Genomic DNA, 21,463 nt, shown 5'->3' with positions numbered 1-21,463 from the left:
AAAAGGCTAGCACCCAAAAAATGCCAAAAATCCCTTGCAGCTTCATGCAGTTGATCATGTAGCTAACTTTGATCACAACTTCCTGGAAGTATAAGCCTCTAACAAGGCGTGAGCAATAACAACAAACCAACAGGATCATCTCGGCAACCATAAATCATCATGCCGACCATTTTTCAAAATGAAAAACGATAATTTGAGAGGCCCAAAAAATCATCTTGCAAGTACCCGTGAAGCTCCGTAGGAGGGCTAGCATACCAAGTAAACGAGTCACTTGAAACACCTAAATTTGCCATCTTGTCCGCTGCTGCATTCCCTTCTCTGAAAATATGAGTGCTACGAAATTGCATTCGTTGAATTTTCTTCAAGCAGTTCTGCCATCTCACTCTCAAGTCCCATGGAGGAGAGAATGACTTGGAGGAAATAGACGCTATCACATTAATAGAATCGCTTTCCAACCACAGAGTAACCCAACCTCTAGAGAAAGCAAGTGTTTGTAGCTGGTGGGAAGTTGAATGAACCTTTCCTTAACTATGAGAGCATTTAGTCAAGATGCTTGCCTAAGAGCTTGTGTTGAGATGATAGTAATAGACGAGCTGCCATTTAGTCACCCGGAGAAGGAAGGGTTTCAAAGATTTTGTAAAGTTGCTTGTCCTAGGTTCAAGGTTCCTTCTAGAAGATTAGTTGTAACCACATTTTGGAAGTTGTATGATGTTGAGAAGCTGAAACTGAAGCAGGAGCTAGCTAGCCACTGTGTTAATTTAACCACCGATGTGTGGACATCGCACTACTACACAAAAGGCTTCACACGACGGTTTAAAACTGTCGTCTCACGTTTTGCATTTCCGTGGTCTATCGAGGCGTCGTCTGATGAAACGCTGTCAGACGACGGTTTTCAACCGTCGTATACCGATCATTGGGTCAACGGTTTGCAGCTGACTCCGTCGTCTGATGGACCGGCAGATCTGCCGACAAGCTATCGACAGAAATATGCAGTGGTGTGACTTCTACTCATACCACGGTTTTTAGGATTCTAGCGTGGTGTGACTTCTACTCATACCACGGTTTTTAGGATTCCAGCTTTGTCTTTTTGTTGTTCAGAAGTCAGTTTTTATTTTTAAGACGTTGTGTAAATTGTATACACACGACAGTTCTTCCAGCATAAAATGTGGTGTGATGACTTAAAAATTCAGTGCATGTGTGCTTTCACACGACACATATAACTCGAACTGTTGTACCCTGACATTTGAGACCATGATTTTTCTTAATAGTTGTTGTCTTTGTGTGTATCCAACAATGATATCAATACAAACCGTCGTCTGAATTGTAGAAATTTTGTTTGATTCTACCCTAAAAACCTCATCAGATGACATATTTTCCTACTATTGTTGTAATGGCAAAATTCAGATTCTGGAAGTAAAAATGACCAAAAGAATAGTAATTTAATCATAATAGAAAGCTGTTATAATCCCATAGCAATCTAAATGGATCCGATAATGCTAATTGTATCCACAAAATAAGGGATCACATCTTTGAAACTCTTATAGCAAAATACATCCAGAAATGTACCTAAAAATGTCACATAATCACATCTATAGGAGAACTGCAATTAAGGCCAACCCAAAAAAGACCAACTTCTAGCCTCAGTACAACTTCTAGCTAAACAAATTTCTCTCTATCACTTCAAAAGCTTTCGTCACTGCTCCATCTTCCACATGATTGTCCAGTTTATAAGCAGCCTTCAAACCTGGATCATTGTTTTTAGAACAAAACCACCACGACAAACTTGGCCAGAAATGTGCTTTTTAAAGATAGGTTTTCCACTTCTCCCTGCAGAACAAAACCACCACGTCAAACTTCATGCCTCAAAAGGATACTGAATTGTCACATTTTCCTTTTACCACCAAGGTTCTCATAGCAATGTAGATTGCTGGAATTGTGCATCTATAGATTAAGAAACAGTTTGTGGTATGCACTGATCTATATAAAATTTTAACTTGTGATAATCCAAAACAGCAAAATAAACTAGTGCCAGCCTTCGCAGGACAACAATATGAAATCAACATTTGAATATCCGTAATATAGAGATATTAGCATCCAAATATACAAAAGACAGCAGAATAAACTAGTGCTAGCCTTCTGCACTTGAAAAGATGATTTCCAGAAAGGGAAAAGAACAAAGTAAAAGTCCATACAGTATTCTAAAAGGGAGATAGCAATTACTATTATGGTTCATGGCTTTATACATGCATTAGCTTTGTAATAGTCCATATACGGATACATGGACAGAGTTATGAATCTGCTCTATCATATGCAGAGTGCATATGTATATTATCAAACTTAATTACAACTACCATTGCCATAAATAATTAATATATGCAGTGCACATGTATATTCTACATGCAGAGTGCACGTCACATTACCATGCAGACTGCACAACTATCATATGCAGAGTGCACATGTCACATTACATTAATAGAGAGTGATATATCATCCAATCTCAAACAGCCGAGTGATAAATAATTATCACTCCAATACATGATCCCCCATAACCAAAGTTCTAACTTGTTTATAGTTCATACTAGTCGACATTGTTGTTGAAATCAAACTTGAGTAACTGACAATAAAGAAACCAACCTATATTCATAGCGAGCATACTCACAGCATCAAATTAGTATGAGCAAAAGTTATATGCTCTCATCTTCACTTGGTCCAATTTCCCCCCTGCAATTGTTGTAACCCCTACAAGTACAAATTCATCTTATACTCATCAAGTGCTACTCATAATTCATGAATTCGATCATAAGACATGATGCTACACGGTATCTATGACCAGCTATACTTAAGAACATATGCATTAGTGTATTGGTTGATCATCAGTACCGCACTGATTATCCATCATGTTTGAACTTACAGCAGCATCAACTGGAACAAGCTAGCCAGCAAGCAACTTGGTAAGAAGCAGTGATAATAATAGCTCCTATTGTTGAAACACCTACACAAAGTCCACAAGATAAGCAATAGTTACTGCCACAGTCAATGGTCTCATTGCTGTTCCAGCATTTCCAAGGAAAAGCTGAACTTCCTCTCCAACATGGAAACTAATAAGAAATCTACATATAGAACCGTTTCAACAGCAAAATATTATGACCCAAAACAAATTACAAGGGAAGAGGGACCCAATCTTTGTACACAACATTAAAGCAAATATAGATACCAGATGAACTCAGTTTCACATAAAATAATTTATAAATCTTCACCTATCTTCCCAGTAAATTGTTAGCACTTCATTATCAATTACAAGTGCACTGTAAACGGCCTTTTGCTACCATCAACTATCATTGCTTCTGTACTAGATTTAGTTAAACTGGTAAACATAATGAATTCAACCATGAACACCAACACCTAGGCCTACTAGTTAGTTAAAAGACACTGGTCTTGATAATTGCCAAAAGAAACTTGTATACTAGGTATATCAGTAAAAAGAACAGCATACAATAGAAATCAATCAAGGGACCGGTTGAAAATTTCTAACTTTGCTTTACACCAAACTCATTTTTTTGTTTACACCCAGAGAAACCATTTCTTTTAACTAACAACAGATGACAGCATGGGTGGTCATGCCTTATTAATGGTGCTGCGCAGGAAGCCTGTTGTTCTGAAGAAAAACAGAGGGACATTGATGTGGCTGGCAATAGCCCCACTCACTAATGGTCAATACCTATATTTGATGTCATCATGGATCATGCCAAGTCAAATACCCCCTTGAGGGATTCAACGATTCAGCAATATGGTTGAATCTTTGAATGAAAAAGGTGTGAATAGTTGGTTCATTAATGGACATGGATATGAACGAGCATGAATGCATATCATCTAACATGTATTACTTAAGAAACAAAAGAACCTCCTATATTGACATCAGTGGCCACATATTTCAGCAGCAAACCTAATCAGAGCACCATTTCTCATGAGTTCATTTAAAATTAAACCATATACAACTCCTTGATAAATTTTTAGCCATGCAATGAAGGCAATAGATGTAAGTTAACTTTATCTGAACTAAGCAACTTCTCCAAACAAATTTGCAGTAATCAAATTCAAATTCAAATTGTATTTCAAGTCTGATCGTACTAAAATCCATAATCCAACATACTAAATCTCAAAAAAATTGTCAAAAATTCCAGTTGCTAAGGCTTAATGGTAAGAACCTAGATAACACTACAATCAAAACTCAGAGTCAATCTAGTAAGAAAGCCCAACTCTTAGAACAACATTCAGAAATAGAAATCCACCACATTAGTCGAATTATCATCCTCAATCTCCAAACTAGAAACCCTAGAGGTTCAGCATTTTGGTCAAAACAGCAATTTCTGGTTCGAAATTGAAATCAATCACCACAAAATCGAAAGAGTGAAAGAGAAGCTCACTCTGCAAGGTCGCCGAGCTGGCGCAAGACGCCTACGAGTCCGAGCATGGCGACACCTTCCAGTAAGGCCTCTGGATCATCTCTATCCACGGCTTTGTAGAGCTCCGGATCGGCCAAGCCGTACTCATTCCGTATCTGGTACCTCGTCAACGCCATTCCTCCCACACACATAAATAAAGCCTTGAATCAACTTGACTTTTGTACTCCTCTTATGAAGTGCAGACAATTATAGAAGTCCAAATAACTTAAAAGAACAGAGATACTCAAATAAATAGCAAAACAAAACTACTTTTACAAGAAGGGGAAACCACGTTAACACCAAATTGTGATCCTTTTCAGTATGACCACCTTAAACTTCCTTTCTTGAACAAATGAAAGATAGGCAAATGAAGCTAAAAACAAACCAGTAAAACCAAAATTGACTTCAAGTATCTAAATTTAAACATACCCAGATCAAGAATCTCCGGGAACTTGCATCAAACTGGAGCCAAACCCATCTTCTTGTGCACACTTTAACATACAATCCAACTCTCTCCCACAAGAACCTAAAAAAAAATAACAAGAGACTCTGAACCAAACCCAGAAATTTCAATTGAAATTACATTGGGGACGTTTACCTTTCGGGAGAGAATCAGCTTTGGAGCTGGACTGCTGCAATGGGGTTCTTCGTCATCTGTGCTAGGCACCGACTCGATCCTCTTAACCCGTTCATGAGGTCGAAAGAGCTTGAACTTCGGGTTCTTCAGCTCATATAAAGAGAGGTCGCCTTGGATTATGTGATTTGTGAAGAACCAGAAATCAAAAGTGAAGAACTCGAAAACCTTCAATTAATCAAAACCTGAAATCAAAAGTGTGATTTGTGATTTGTGAAGAATCCGAATCAAAAGTGAGTGTCGTGCATACATAGTGAAGGCGAGAGGACAAGAAACCAGAAACCCCCAAATTTTAGGGCTTACCAGATTCGAGAGGACGAGAACTAACCAGATTCGAAGACGAATCTCAGATTTAGGGCTTCGGAGGCGGGGATTGGTACCAAAAAGTCGGGGCTTCGGAGGTGGTGGATTTAGGGTTTAGGGCTTTAGAGTTGGGGTAGCTGTGGAATGAGTCGGGGTCGGTGTAGCTGTGGAGTTGTGGAAAGAGAGAGTCGGGGTTGGGGTACCAAGGCTATTTCGGGGTAGTTGTGGGCTGGTCTAAGGCTTTTTTCTTTTCTTCAAGTGTTCTAATTTGATTTGAATGGACACATGGCCAGACAAGCCATTACTTGATGCATGCATGTATAAGGCATCAGACCACGTTTTCCACATACATGTTGTCTGAATGCCACTTTTAAATTTTCAGTTTGCCTCTTCTTAGTGCTTGGGTGGGAGGGAAATGGGTTTGGGGGGGAGAGAATGGAGGGAAATGTTGGGGGGAATGTTGGTGGACATATTTTGCTCTTGCAAATCTATATTCATACCACAGTTTTAAGCTAACCGTCGTATAACCACTACATACTAGGGAAATTTAAGTAGTGCCAAATGATGGAAAACTTGCTGCCCTATAATTATTTTAAATTCACACCACGGTTCCATTTATAAATGTCTTCTGAAACAATTCATAACTCCAGCATGAAAAACACCCGTTGGTTGAATTCATATTAGAAGACGGAAATTTTACAACCGTCGTCTCAATAATGAGAAATGATTCACACCACGGAAAACAATGTAGCGTCGTATGAGAGGTGTCGTGTGATTCATTTTCTGTAGTAGTGTCGGTGCAAAACATAAATTATATGGTGGTTACGGCTCATTTCATAGATGGTGGCTGGAATTTACACAAAAGGATTCTTAACTTTTGTGTAATTCCTAATCATCAAGGGAACACCATAGGGAAGCTGCTGGAAACATGCCTACTTGATTGGGGAATCGAGAGAGTATTGACTATTTCGGTGGATAATGCATCAGCAAATAAAGTTGTTGTAGAGTACATTAGGAAAAAGATGCTGACTTGAAAAAAAAAGCCTGTTTTAGAAGGTAAGTGGCTACATGTGAGGTGTTTAGCTCACATTCTCAACTTGATTGTGAAATCAGGGTTAAGAATGATGGATAAATCTGTGGCTTTGATTAGAAACGCAGTTCGTTATGTTAAGAGTTTGTCTGCAAGGATTGATGTTTTTAAGCAATGTGTTATCAAAGAACAATTGGATTACAAGAAGGTGTGCATATTGGATGTGCCAACTCGGTGGAATTCCACCTCCAGAACATGAAGATTGGAAGCTTCTTGCATGGTGGAAAATGAATGGTTCTAAGTACCCCAATCTTGCATTAGTCGCCAAGGATGTGCTTGCAATTCAAGTAAGCACAGTTGCTAGTGAAAGCTGTTTCAGCACAGGGAGGAGGGTAATCAATCCATTTAGGAGTTCCCTATCTTCAAAAACAGTTGAAGCGTTGATATGCTTCCAAAATTGGTTGAGGTCAGAAAGCATTCAAAGCATCAAATATGTTCCAACACTTGAGGATATGAACTTCTATGAAGAAGTTGAGAGAGGTACAATTTTTAAATCATTTGAATACTTGATTTCTGTGTTTAATGACTTTGCACAAGAAGTGATAATGTCAATTTGTTCTTTCGTAGACCATGTGCTTCGAGACACAGCTAATAGTGCGCAAGCCAAAGCTGCCAAAGGGAAAGGAACGAAAAACCAAGAAGCTGTTGCAGCAATGAACATGCAAGGAGCTTCGACAACAATGAAAAAGGCAGGGAAGGGACTAAAGGTTGCTGGGCCTGCTGGCAGTTCGAAGAGGCCAAGAAAATGAAGAAATAAAATAAGCTGAATATAGCTGGTCAGTGTCCAAGAACTTGTGGATTATTTGATTCAAGTAATTGAGTATTGAACCTTCATTTGAATATATATAGCTGCTGTTCTGCAAATATTGCTTCTGCATATTATTTATTTGGGTTGGAATGTCCCTTTTTTTTTGCAGGGTGGAGGTGGACTCAATGAGTCAAGGCCTCAATGGTGTCAATGTCATGAAGTTCCTGCTTTCTGGTTTCTGCCTTGTCGTTGAGGGTTCAAGACTTCAAGACATGGCTATTTATATTTTATAAGAATTGAATTATATTTTATAAGAATTAAATAAATGTTGTTGTTGTTGGTTGAAAACTTGAAATAATGAACTACTAGTGTGCTACTGCTTTGACTATTTATAATTCTGCTACTGTGATTTGCAGCTTTGCATTGTCTATGGCTTTATGGCTTTAGTAGTGTAGTTTATCTGTTTGTGGCTGTACTAAATAATGAAGTAATGAACTAAGTCCTTGAGTTGATGAACTGCTACTTGAGTTGAGCAGATTATGACATTGTGATTGTGTTTATGTGTTACTTGAGTTTATCTTTTGTTGGCTTTTGTTTGCAGATTTGGTCCATTTGGATGCTTTAGTTTGCATAGTTTGTTACTTTGCTTCAGTTTGCAATCACTTTGCATAGTTTGTATAGTTTGTTACTTTGCTTCAGTTTGCACTTTGCAATTATGCAGAATGCAGTGAGTTAATGAGTCAATCTGGAGATACTGGACAAACAGATTTCTTGGCCCGAAAAACCGATAGACCGAACCGACTGTTTCCAAGTCATTTTATCATCAGTCTCTTCATTCTGTAAAAACCGATCCTGACTGAACCGACAGTGTCGGTTTCGGACTCGGTTTTCAAACTTTTCAGACCGAACCGATCCGAACCCAGCCCTAACCGAAACTGTCATTTTTGCTTCTTCTTCTTCTTCTTCTTCTTCTTCTTCTTCTTCTTCTTCTTCTTCTTCTTCATATGTTTTTTTAAACCAAAAACGACAATGTTATTGATATCCAAATTATATGATACATTTGTTTAAGAAAAAGAGAATTGTAGACATGCATGAAGGATTGCTGGTGAGCTTTCGATCCTAGAGCAGGATATATTACAGTCGAGCTTCAATCCTAGATGTGTGCAGGTGGGCTTGTACATAGGCGTGCAAGTGCTTCTTTGGTAGGCAAATGCAGATGGCGCAGGGGCACTGTGCTCGGCGGAGGTAGGTGTGCAACAAACGGGGATTTTGGCTTCTTGAAGCTAGGGCTAGGGCTCGTGCTGATAACGTGTTTAAGGAAAATAGAATTGTAGAGAGAATTGGGAGAATATATAATTGTTTCTTTCATTGATAATAGGAGCCCCTATATATAGGGAGTACAAGTACATAATTTTTTAGTACAAGGAATCCTATTCTAATTAGAACTAGGAATCTAAAACAATCTTCTCCTATTACAACAACAAAAAGTAATCCTAGTTTGGTAAGGCACACATCCTGATATCCTTCAACAACATTATTATTAATATTATTATTATTTTAAAGCTGTTTGGAACCCAGTCTAGCTAGTTGGGAGACTTAGCTTCACGCCGATTCCATTTAGTATATTAAAATTTTGCATCAGGGGGGACATAAGACTTGAACCTCGAGCTACAGAGGAACAATGACAATAATCCTCGTAGATAACATCCTAAATAATAGCAGGAGTCTCATCTAATTAAACATCATCAATGGAAAACAAACTAGCAAGGTGTGGAAGTCTATCTGCAACACCATTTGCTTCACGGTAGATATGTCGAATTCTAACTGATTGGAAAGCATTTAAATAATCTCTACAATCATCTAAAACCCGAGTAACCACTAAGAAATTCTTCTCCCCACTTTGGAGCACCGCAATCAATTGGGTATAGAGTCACTTTCAATATCAATTTCAGACCAACCTTAGTGAATACAAAGAAGAATACTAGCTCTACACACCTCCGCTTCCATATTTAGAGCCGAGTATATGTGCAAAGGTGTGATACATTATTATGAAACTAAAATTGCATCAATAAGTATCCATTTTGGCAAGATAAAAAAAGGTAATTAAAACAATACATCTCATGACCACTAAGAGAAAATCTCAACAAGCAATTAACCATCCAAGCACAATTCAATGAGCAACTCAACTCGCAGCTGAGCGTTTAAAACCATATAGAAAAGCTTGTTAGAGTCGTTATAGGCATTAACACCTTACCAATTAAGTAAAAAAATTGTCAAATAGGGAGTACTCCCTTTCTTACTTTGTCTATGTTAACACAATACAACATATATGTTAGGGCTCGCAAAGAGCATGGTGACTAGTTTTGGTGCTTTATCATCAAACACCCAAATATGTTTGTTTGTCTTTGGCAAATTCGAGTGAGATCTCGCGTTGCTCTTTCCTTTTGTGGTTGTTGGTATGATTCCTACACGCAAAAATAATTGGTCAATTTGGATTATTGGTGATCATGTCGAAGACTAGGATGACTGGTTCGAACAACAAAGATTGCTTGACACCTAGTCTGTTAGGGCTTGGGAGGTATACTTTCAGATTCCAAAGCGAGATTTAGGAGCTATTGTGGTTGGGTAGATTTCTCAGTGGGATTTGACAACGTTCAGCTCATCATAATTTCAACCGATTCCATAGTCCAAGAGGTCATTTCTTTTTGTTTCCTAGATGGTGGCAAGATGTATTTGACTATGTGATTGAACGGCGAAACCCTTGTTCTCCTTGTTTGGCAAGGGGTTTCGCTTCTTAATGCATGGAAAGACATCTTGATCATTTGTTGATGTCGTTCGGAGGCATATGAGGGCTTAAATAGGTTGTGTCCATTATTATGCTAACTAGGAGGGACATGAGGTTGGTTTTGCACTACTTTAAATGATGTTTGCAAAGAATTTTGAGGTATTGTTTAGTTGCAGGCGACAAAATGTTGATGTTTGCAGTTTCATGGTTTGTGGTTAACCTTGGTTTGGAATGAACTATGATCAATGTTAAATGGTAGATAAGATGGTGGGGCCAATGCATGAGTTAAATTGAATACTATTGGTCATGCTACCTTGGTCTTGTTTTGATGAATTTAATTCTCAATTGATCGCATGTAAATCGTTACCGAGTTTTTTTTAGGATTCAAAGGTTTTCTGAGCTTGTTGCTAATTACAGTCAAACCTACATATATTGTGATACTTTGTATAGAAGTAACCTATTATATATAGTTTCCAACTTAGGCCAGTTAAATTATAATTTTTTTAGGTTGCCTTTTGTAAAAAAGTAATAATTGTCAATAAGACCAACAATATATAATTTCACAATTAAATTTTTTTTTTTTTTTTTTTTCAGAAGGGGCAATCAGCCCAGAAAGAAAACAACATAAAGGAAACTAGCCAGCATTGCTGGCACTAAAATTTCTAGCTCTAGGAGCTCCAACAATATCATACAGGAGAGCTTCAGTGACTAAAGCAGGAGGATCATGGAGGGTACATACCCCTTTAGCATGAAGAGTGTTGTTCTTAGCTAAGAGATCAGCAACTGAATTGCACTCACGATGGATATGCTGGACCTGAATTGAGACAAATTCATTCATTAGATTCCTGCAGTTCATGATTAGGGTCCTCAGAGGATGTAAATCAACATTGTCCTTTTGAATGAGGTTGATCAAAATTGCAGAGTCCGATTCGACTTCCAGCTTGGATATTTTTAAGCTCAAAGCAAGATGTAGACCATGGAACAGACCCCAGGCTTCAGCTTGGAGAACTTCACCAACACCAATATTAATCATAAAACCACCACACCAGCAACCAGTATTGTCCCTTATAACACCCCCTGCTCCAATAGAACCATTGGTTGTTCTTGACCCATCAACATTGAGCTTATGGACTCCAACCGCAGGCTTAATCCAAGAAAGCAGCTCAACATGGCTTCTTTTCTTCAAACTAGCCTTATCACTGGCCCTAGTCCACTCATCACAATTAAACTTAAGATGAAATAAAACATTTCTCAAAAAATTTCTGGGGGTGATGATTTATTCTTCATGTTTGTAGCCACGTCTTTGAGCTTGTAATAACTCATCAATATGGATACATTGTTGTTCAAATCAAAACCTTATCCTTGCGTGTTTATTGCTTCTTGGAAAGAAAATTTTGGTATTTTATACTATTAATGTGGTACATACTATCCAAACCAATTTTGTCAAGTAAATTTAGCCATTTTGTCAAGTAACTACACCTTTGGTAAAAAATAACCTCCTTATTGTAATAGAATTTGACCTCACCAAACCTTGAACTTCATTTTCTCCGCATTATTGTTCCATTAGAACATGTAGCTAGAAACCCTGGCGTCATGGCTTGTGTATAATTATCGAGTCATCATGTGAGTATGTTGGTGGCTTTGAGCTTCTCCATATTGTTAGGAGCTCAAAGCCACCAACATAATCACATGATGACTCAATAATTATACATAAGTCATGGCATTCGGGCTTTTTAGATACCTATTCTCATGGAAGGATAATACGAAGAAAATGATGTTCAAAATTGCAATAGTCAATGAAAACGGTTTTAGGGACAACAATTGTTACTACCCTACAATACTCTTGAACATTTACAACTTTTAGAAAATTGTCTAAAATGTAGGCAATAATGCAATATATATAAGTGCTATTTTGAGGTGATTCGCTTAGCTTTGTAATATGAAAAATGGTTGTTTGCACTCATGATAGCAACCGTATCACATACTCTATGCCGCTCATATTATGTGGTGGACCCAAAGGGATCATCAACCAAAAGTAATAATTCATTCTACAACAATGTTGTATGCAAAAATTGAATTATGTAGCAAACAAGAAAACCATATGCAATTTATATAGAGGAAAACAACAATCAATTAAGAGAAATTTTATTAATACATGTCTATTTACTTAATACACACCCAAATTGTTTTTGTCTAACATTTTCCTTAAACTTCCTTTTATACCCTTCTTATCTTTTATAAAATCAATAATATAAAAATAAACAACCAACTTCAATTATCCCATCAAGGCCTAGGACTTCGTCCCAGCCATACCTTGCAGTTCATCAAATTCTCCAGAACTTTTTTTTTTTTTTTTCAAATTTATATTATGGCTATGTCATTATAACCCTGAGGACTCTACCTGATTTCCCAAGTGAGTTCAAATTCTTTAGGCTAGGACACTCATTTCCATATGTTTATCTTTCATACGTACTAATGCAAGTAGCCATTTTTGGACTTCTTGCTGTGTTTTGCAAAATTTCTTAAATTTCTATTCGTAAATTCGCTTTATTCATTGGTAAATCTTCTTCAATTAACATATATAGCATTAAATTCTTGGAATTCTCAATCTCGTGTTGGCAAATGGGTTAGAAGCAACATCTTGGAGACAAAGTGCCTAACTATTGGTTTCATGGCAGTATGTACTTCAGCAAGAAGAATTAACTCGTTACTAATGAATTGATGAGATTAATGTTGAAGAAGAGTAATGTTTGACTTCTCAATTTGCTTCTCGTCTTGTCTCTACAATTTGTTTTCGTTAAGATTCTTGTTATTATTGTTGTGACTTGTGAGGGTATAAAAGTATTTAAAAAATGTTCAAAAACAAGGAGTGTGTATTTTTTTTTTTTTTTTTTTTTGAAAAGTAGTTTCATTGAATCAGATAACGATTACATCGTTTCGAATGGCATCCCTTATAAAGGTGGGAGCTAGTACAAACCAAACTTGACTATCACTATCTTTGAGAGCATGAGAGGCCAATGTATGAGCAACTACATTAGCTTCCCTCCTAGCATGACTAACACTAAACCCAGATTTGCCTTTCAACAATTGCCTGACTTCCTCGATCAACACATTCATAGTAGACAAATCTTGAGAAGGAGAAGTAATAGCTTGAACCAAGAGTGAGCAATCACTTTCGAAAAGTACCTCTTCATGTTGTAGAGACCGAGCTAACAAGATGCCATCTCTAAGTGCCATCAGTTCTGCATGAAATGGTGACGTAAGGAAAACATATGGCCGCATCTGCCCATCAATTACTCATCAATTAAATAGTCATCCTTAGAATACAATGAGAAGATAAAAAAATTGCATCATAAAATTATTATAATAAGCAAATGCATCTGAAACTAAACTTGAGAACTTAATATAATACAAGATTGCATCATAAAATACAATACGCATATTCGTGGAGTGAAAAATTTAAGTGGTGGGCTATTGGATGTTACACAATTCTAATTCAGCAATTGACTAATGGAATCAAATCTCAGTTGAAACTGAGAAGTGAGAACTCCTCCTATGGTCCTACCTAATGGAGATCAAGGCCAACCAAGATTGTCAAAACATGGGTCATATTAGCAAATTTCTCTTGAGTAAGAATTATAAACTCGAGTCCTAGATTCAAAATCAAGCAAGACTTGTGACAAATATCCATTTATGGAGCGAACCAACAAACTAGATTTAGGGGGATGTATTGTAGTTGGATTTTAGTGGATTTTTTTTAAGTGATAGATTTCAATAGATTTTATGAATTTATTGATTTGTAAAGACTTTTCAATAGATTTGTAAAATTTTTCAGGATTTTATATAAATAGATTCGTATAGACTTTTTCTGATTTGTATAAACTTTTTGCTAGAATTTATGGATTTTGATGGAGTGTTTTTGTTGGCCCAAGACCAAAAGAGTGAGAAAAAAAAAACAAAAACAAAAAGAAACAGAAAAGGAAATCGAGACGAGATGGAGAGTGAAAGCAGAGAGTGGGTATGGTTTATCAAATTTTCTGATGGTTTATCAAAAGCTTCATTTTTCTTCATCTTCTTTTGAGTAGACCATCATGTATTCCCTATATTTTAATTCTGCTAGTCAATATGAACAAATTCAAAGAACCATGAATGGTTTATATTATGCCTGCATTATGTTGAAAAATACCAAAACATAAAAGAAAAAAAAATTGTACTAATACCATTGTAAAACAGTCGTATACACTAGAAAAAAAAAACAAAAAAAAAAACAAAACTTGGAAATCCTGCATCTTCAAACAATCATGATTGTTCTGCTGCATTGTTGCCTTCAACAACGGGTGGAGGATTGGGTTCAGGATCAGGTGCAGGTCTTGCATCTCTCCACATATGATTAGCTATCTCCATTCTCCAATCATTAGCTTCCTCTCTTTGTTGGTCTTGGGTTTGGAATTCATCTTCCGGATCTTCTTCATGTTCAGAATCTTCTTCATCCTCCGGTTCAACAGGAAATAAATCAGAACGACATTCCTTACGAAGAAAGTTGTGAAGTCCTGCACAAGCCAACACTAGCTCCGCTTGTGTCTTAAATGGGAATGGAGGTGCAGTCTTGAATATTGTGAAACGGGATTTAAGTACTCCAAATATTCTCTCAACTACGTTTCTCAAGGAAGCATGACGAAGATTGATCGAATAACTCACGCGCATTTTCAGGGTGGCGACCCTGACCACTGAACTCTTTGAGATGATAGCGGACGCCTCTAATAGGTGCTAAGAAACCACGTCTATTTGCAAATCCAGCATCCACCAATAAAAATTTACCTAGTTAGACATGAGGTTAGAATTAGGAGACTACGTCGAATTAAAAGAAAACTTATGAGCTAATAAAATTTAGGAATAGGGTATAGTACCTGGAGGTAACTTAAGCCCATTTCTCCTTGTCAATGCATCTTTACCTTAAAGCATAAGGAAATCATCGAACAATTTATGAAGGCCAAAAGGGACTATTGCATCTTTGAATGCATACATAATAAACACTGCATATTCATTGATTATGTACCTGTAAGTTCTTTTCATGTGGCTTTATTATATAGAGCAAAGAAAATAAGCAAACAAAGTTAAGAGTACCCAAGGTACGTTTTGGGTGATATATATATATATATATATATATATATATATATATATATATATATGTGTGTGTGTGTGTGTGCTATATGTACTGTCTGCGGCATTACAACAAATTAAGCATGTAGTTTTGTAGCCTAATGCGTAAGTATGTATATATGCTATATGTACTGCAGTAATCAAAAAAATAAAGACAAGGTCTTCATTGAATCAACAAAAACACAAGTCCAAGCAGTCGTCTTTGGTATTTTTTTTTTCTTCAACTGTATTTCATTATAGTTATCTTTGATTGTTTGTTTCTTTTCTCTTTATCTTCTCTTTACCCTATTTGCTTTTAGGAGAAGTTTAGGTTTCGCAACAAAAGTCAACAAGAACATCCACATAATTTCAAACCGTCTACAGATTATTTCACATTAGTAAGAATTGATCCTTTCACAACAAGAATTGATTAAGTTCACACCAACGAGAATTGATTATTTTCACACCAACAAGAATTCTACTGAAGTCAACCTAGGGCATATGGCACAATTCATAGATGATCAAAATATGGATACATACAATAGCAATATGTTCAAGAGCAAAGAAAAGGATTGAAACGAGAGAAAGGAGATCCAAGTTTCAATCCAAAACGAGAGAGAAGAGAAACCCTAGAAAAGAGAGAAGAAAGTTTCACGTACCTACGTCGAGCTGCTGTGAAAAAAGAATATTGTGAAAATCTTTGGTGGAGACGTTGGATTTGTTTAGAGCTTTGGTATTTATACCTGAGTCTCTACAATCCACAAGAGTTCACTATTTTATATTCTATAGAATTCGTAGATTTTTTGAATACCTTCAGATTTTTATGGAATTAAAATCTCTGTTTCCAAATCCACATTGAATACCCTAATACTTACAACAACTCTTTAAAAGTCTTATTAAATCATAATTGAATACTCCTAGATTTTTCAAATCCAAAAAAGTCTTTAAAACACCTTAGAAATCTAAATACAATACACCCCCCTTAGACTCAAACCTAGAACTTGTTGGAATTTAGTTAGAATATTTCAAAATACCTGCTATGTTTGAAACCTCCTTTGAACCGTTATTTGCATATAGTAATACCATTAATTCTTTTTGTGTCATTAACTCTCTTTGATTGTAATTGATATAAAGATTTCATCAGTTTGGATTATTCATATACCATTCATTTGGTCAAATTAACTCTGCAATTATATTGGTTCATTCCTTATTTGATACCTTCCGTTTTGATTCTTCCTAATCAATGTCATTATATTCATTTATGTTACATAAGTTACAAAGCTTAATTGCTATTATCAAATTATTATTGCATTAATCATTTTTTGTCCTATATAATCTCTAGCTTTCCAAATCAAAAAATATACAACTAGAAATTCAGTCTCCTTTGTTTCCTTTCCGAGCTCAAAGTATTCATGTGTTTCCTTTAATTTATCTATTCCACCAAAAGAAAGTTTCAAGCTGTTCGATACGATCCGAGTATTGTGAGTGTACACCTACAAGGATCGAGGTTGTTGTACCCTAGAGGGTAGGGCGCCACAAACCTGCTACACCGAGACATTGTCTCCGAGGGGCGAAATCTACTCTTAAAGGCAGTGTTTACACGCCTCAACCTTAAACTCTTTTTGAAGTAATCATTGGGTGGCGGCTCGCAAATCTAAAAGCTAGATAAGTGTTGATCTTCTATTTTCAGCTTATTATGGCATTAATGTGAATATATTTATTTACTAATAAAATATTATATTTTTTGGAATTTTGTAGGAAACGAAATCTGATGACAAAAATAACATCCATCGACCAAATTTTCCAACAGTGAGATCTAGAAGTCCCAAATCTCATGCATGATCCAGATCTAGATCATAGATGAGGATCTAGGGAACAAATCCCAGTGAGGTCTAGAAGTCCCAAATCTCATGCACGGGTTGAGAAGCAAGAGTAGCGACCTGCCTCTCCTCTGGTGACACACAAAACCTCACCGATCACAATCTCTAACAAGCAAAAAGCCTCTTATCTTCTTCTTCAAAAAAAAAAGCCTCTTATCTTCACCACAAAACCTAAGGATTGTATCCCACAATCAACAAGAAAAATTAATCTCTAATAACTAAGAAAATGATAAAACGACTAATAAGTACAGTAATTATTTAAACAAAATACAGTAATTATTTATAAAACTAATATCGTGGAGGTCATGAGTTATAATTTTATTGGCATATGAAAATCGGTGGGGTAAGAATGCAAATAGTAATAATAATAATAACAATATTGTACATGTGGTATGAGCAAATAGAATGGTTTAATAAGCGAGCGAACCCTAGCGCTCGAGACCTAGCGACGGCGGCAGACCTGGGCGGCGGCAGTCTCCCCTTCCTCGAGTAGAGTAGGCCGATTTGGTCTTTGGGTGTTCGTGGCCGGTGTTATGGGAATCTTGGATTGGATCCCGGGGTTTTTTCCTGGGGGTGTTGGCGGCGGGATTTGGAGGCTCTTTGATCTCCACTATCTGTATTTGCAGGCCGGTTCGGTCGCTGATCGGTGTGGGGAGCAGAATTGATCTGTGACTAGGTGATACAGATCGAGGTTGTGCGTGCCCGGAGGATTTGTTGCCGACTTGAAAGGGCGGAAGAGGCACCCGACTCGCGCTAAAGTAGCAGGCAGAGTCTTCGGCGGTCTTTGCTCAAGCTGGTGATGCATAGGTGGAAAAGCCGGCCGCGGGAGCTATTCGGACGGTGCGCCGCCAGAGGACAGGACGGCGATTGTGGCAAAGGAGCAGCGAGCAGTGGTGCTCCTCCTCTGTTGGCTTAGGTTTAAGCCTGGGTCTCTGGGCCTGGGCTCAACCTTGGGCTGATGGGGCAGGGGACTCTTCCTGTTAGGCAAGTATTGATTTGGGCTTGGTCCTACGGGTTTGAGCTCAGGTCAAGGCAATCTGGACCCTAATGTATTAAGGTATGAGCTAGTGTGAGGTTGGATTTAATTACTTCTATGACGTTTCTAGTGTCTTACTTGTACCACAATTGCGTGATTGGCAAGTAGGGGCTAGTTGAATGATTTCTTTTCCGGAGGAGGCGAGATTTTTTTTATTCTTGTATATGCTCCCTTAAATGTGAGCATCTCAGTGATCTCTAATGGTTTGCTTTAGCTTAGGTAGGTTGCTTCGGCTTTTGCCGGATTTCTTATGTAGGTTTTGGTAGACTACAGTCTTTTTGCTGTTGATCTAATGAATTCAACCTCTATTGAAAAAAAAAAAAAAATAGAAGGGTTTAATATTAGGGTCCTTGACCCAAAGCACCAAAATGAGGGAAAGTTATCTCACTTACCCCAGTAAGAGATTTTTATTCCCATCAACACAATTTAAAGAAAAATGACAAATATGCCCTCAGCTTAATTAATATACTACAACACTGCCATTCGATTTCTCTCCTCTCTCTCTCTCCAGTCTCGCTGTGCATCGTTTCTCTCTCCTCCCTCTCTCTCTCTCCTCCCGCCGGATTACGAACCCGACGTCTCTGACCCCGGCTCGCTCCACTACGGAGGCTCCGGTGAGCTAGCGACGGCGCTGCACGTCGTTGTTCGTCTGGGCTGAGCGAGGCAAGTCTTCTTCCCGGAGCGGCGGAACCCTAAGAAGGACGACGGCGTCATCGCTAGGATCTCCCAGTCCCAAATCGTCGATCACGGCAAGCAAGTCACCTCCGACGCCGGCTAAGTTGCCAAGAAGCTGCTGAAGAGCACCGACAAGGCCGCCTGGATCTTCGGCACCACCTTCCTCATCCTCGTCGACCCTCTCATCATCGAGATGGACCGCGAGCAGCAGCTCACCGAGCTCGAGTTCCAGCAGGCCAACATCCTCGGCACCTCCGCCGGCTCACTCCTTCGGCCAAGTGAAATCGGGCCGGGTTCGAGCAATCGGGTACCTTACCGTTTCATTTACTGTATCGCTAGGATTTGAAATTGGTATACCTGTTGGGGATTTTGTATGATGCAGAAGAAAGGCTCAGTTAGGTTCAGTTTCTCGTGTTGGCATGCTGCAGAAGACAGGCTGTTTGTGTGTTGTTCAAAGTCGAAACTTTGATATCTGGGTGAGGTGGGGCTTCTATTTTTGTGGCAAACATGGAAAGAAAAAGGAAAGTAAAAAAGAAAAAAAATGGAGAGTAGTGGCTGGGCTTGCAATCGAGTCGCCGGAAGATCTCGACGATGAGCTCCTCGGGGAGACACATTGATTCGATCATGGCCTCCGCCTCATCTCCTCTCTTCTCTTTTCTCCTTTTTGTTTTTTTTTTTTTTTTTTTTTTTTTGAGTATGGGGGCAGAAGGCCTATAAGGAGAGAAAAAAGAAATGTTCTATTGAGAGGTAATAAAGGGTTATTGGAAGGCAATAGATGTCTATTAGGGGGCAATAGACATTTTGAATTGATGTAATCTCCTCGTTTTTTTTCTTTTAATCAAAGTTTATTTGTCTACATTTAGGAAGATTAGTTCCCATTCAGGCGATTGAAAGTTCTATTGGGGGGCAATAGATGTCTATTGGGGGGCAATATATGTTTTGAATTAATGTAATCTCTTCGTTTTTTTTCTTTAATTAAAGTTTTATTTGTCTAAATTTAAAGAGCTTAGTTCCTATTTCGACAACCGAAAGTTCTATTGGGGGGCAATAGAGGTTTATTGCCCGTCTATTGGGGGGCAATAGACGTCTATTAGGGGGCAATGGAGGTTTATTGCCCGTCTATTGGGGGGCAATAGAGGTTTATTACCCCTCTATTGGGAGGCAATAGACGTCTATTGTGGGCAATAGACGTCCCACAATAGACGTCTATTGGGGGCAATAAACCTTTCCGGCGACCTCTTTGGGGACCTCCGGCGGGCGGCAACCGGTGACCGGAATCCAGCGGTCGGTGACCGGATTCCGGCGGCCGGTGACGGGCTCCAGCGAAGTCTCCTATAGTTTCTCTCTCTTCCATTTTCTCTATCTCTCTCTCTAAGTAACAAAGGGGTGAGGGGTAAAATGGTATTAAAAAAAAATTAAAAACAAAAAAAAATCTTAATGGGGTATTAGGGAAGACTCCCTTAGAGTGTATTGGGTAAGAGAGAATTAAAAAAACTTAATGGGGTAAGTGGGAAAAAAATCTCTAGAAATGGGGTAAATAGACAAAAACCCTTAATATGTATAAACCCAATTATATGTTCCTTCTAAAGCAAAATTGTGCAGCAAAAAAACAAAAGAATGTATAGTTATGCTTTTGAAATAAATTAATGTTCAGACACGTAGAAGGTCTATAAATTGCTTAGATATCTTCTAGATAATCAATCCAAAATCACGTTGTGCTTTCATTTCTATAAACATGTAATCATTCTACAAAATAAGAAGCCCTCATTTCGCTTTCACAAGACCCGACGACTTTGTCATATACCTCAACATAGAATCCCTACCTCCTACACCTCAGAAAGAATTGCAATCTGTTTTCTTTTTTCCCAGAATGAGGATGACATTTTTTTGCGGAAAGAAAATTCGAATATAATCCTAATCATGCACTTATTCTTGAAGAGAATTAGTCACAATGAGAAGTCACATAAATGTTTATTGTGGACAAGGACCAACATTGATGCGATATTGCTAGATAGCAAAACCATATACACATATACCTTCAAGTTTTGGGTCGTAACTTAATTCAGTCAAGGCAGCTTTTAGTTCAAAAGACACTGCCGACACATGTTTGGAAAATCAGATGTGACATTGTGAGTTGGTTCCATATGGATATGTTCCAAACCAAAACTATATATTAACAACTCGTCAAAATCCCTAAACTTTCATACTAGATCTCGTGATCAAATTAGTGACCCCATGAAAGCTACTCCCATTATGTTGTATTAAATAAGATCTGTACCTGCATCAGGCTCCAAAATTGATTTGAGAGAGGATAAGATGCTTGGCAAAAACAAAGATTTATCATATATAGTTGAGTTCTATTCGGCTACTCAGCAACAACACTGTAGTTTAATTATCGAAACCATTCATCATTTAGGTTAATCTTCACGCATTTATGCCAGTAACGTTTGTTTATCTAAGCAGACAAATACAAGTTTTCAGATATAAGTGGAATAAATGGTGATGGTACAATTTAAGGGGTGAGTAATCCTTCAAGGATGACTTGAAAAGTAGCCAATTTCGATTCATTATTTGTGGATGTCAGGTCATGAACGTTTCAGATAATACGAAAGCAACAGGGGGGAGGTGTGGTGATAATTGGAACATGGAAGAGGGTATAGATGACTATGAAAAGGAGAAGATAAAGCAATCAGCAATGAGAAAGAGATTGAACATAGTTGAAGAAATGGTT

The 21,463-nt window shown here is 37.8% G+C and overlaps 1 protein-coding gene and 1 long non-coding RNA gene across 3 annotated transcripts; both read right to left on the bottom strand.

The window, feature by feature from the left end:
- Positions 1-1,420: 1,420 nt before the first annotated feature.
- LOC133746425 (uncharacterized) lies at positions 1,421-5,637 on the bottom strand. Of its 2 annotated transcripts, none has more exons than XR_009864130.1 (6): positions 5,380-5,637; positions 5,041-5,261; positions 4,425-4,968; positions 2,881-2,992; positions 2,635-2,739; positions 1,421-1,827 (listed from the first exon to the last, which is right to left on the bottom strand). It is a non-coding gene; the product is annotated as an uncharacterized LOC133746425 (long non-coding RNA). The 2 variants fall into 2 exon arrangements; XR_009864131.1 differs by having other exon boundaries at positions 2,912-2,992.
- Positions 5,638-14,301: 8,664 nt separating this feature from the next.
- On the bottom strand, positions 14,302-14,706 carry LOC133744432 (uncharacterized). Its single transcript, XM_062172539.1, has one exon. The coding sequence runs from the start codon at positions 14,704-14,706 to the stop codon at positions 14,302-14,304; it is 405 nt and encodes a 134-aa protein (XP_062028523.1).
- Between the last annotated feature and the right edge of the window lie 6,757 nt (positions 14,707-21,463).

Source organism: Rosa rugosa, chromosome 4, assembly GCF_958449725.1.
Source record: "Rosa rugosa chromosome 4, drRosRugo1.1, whole genome shotgun sequence".
In the NCBI taxonomy this organism is placed as follows: Eukaryota; Viridiplantae; Streptophyta; class Magnoliopsida; order Rosales; family Rosaceae; genus Rosa; species Rosa rugosa.
The sequence above is the reverse complement of the archived record's forward strand: the minus strand, read 5'-3'. Positions and strand labels throughout refer to the sequence as shown.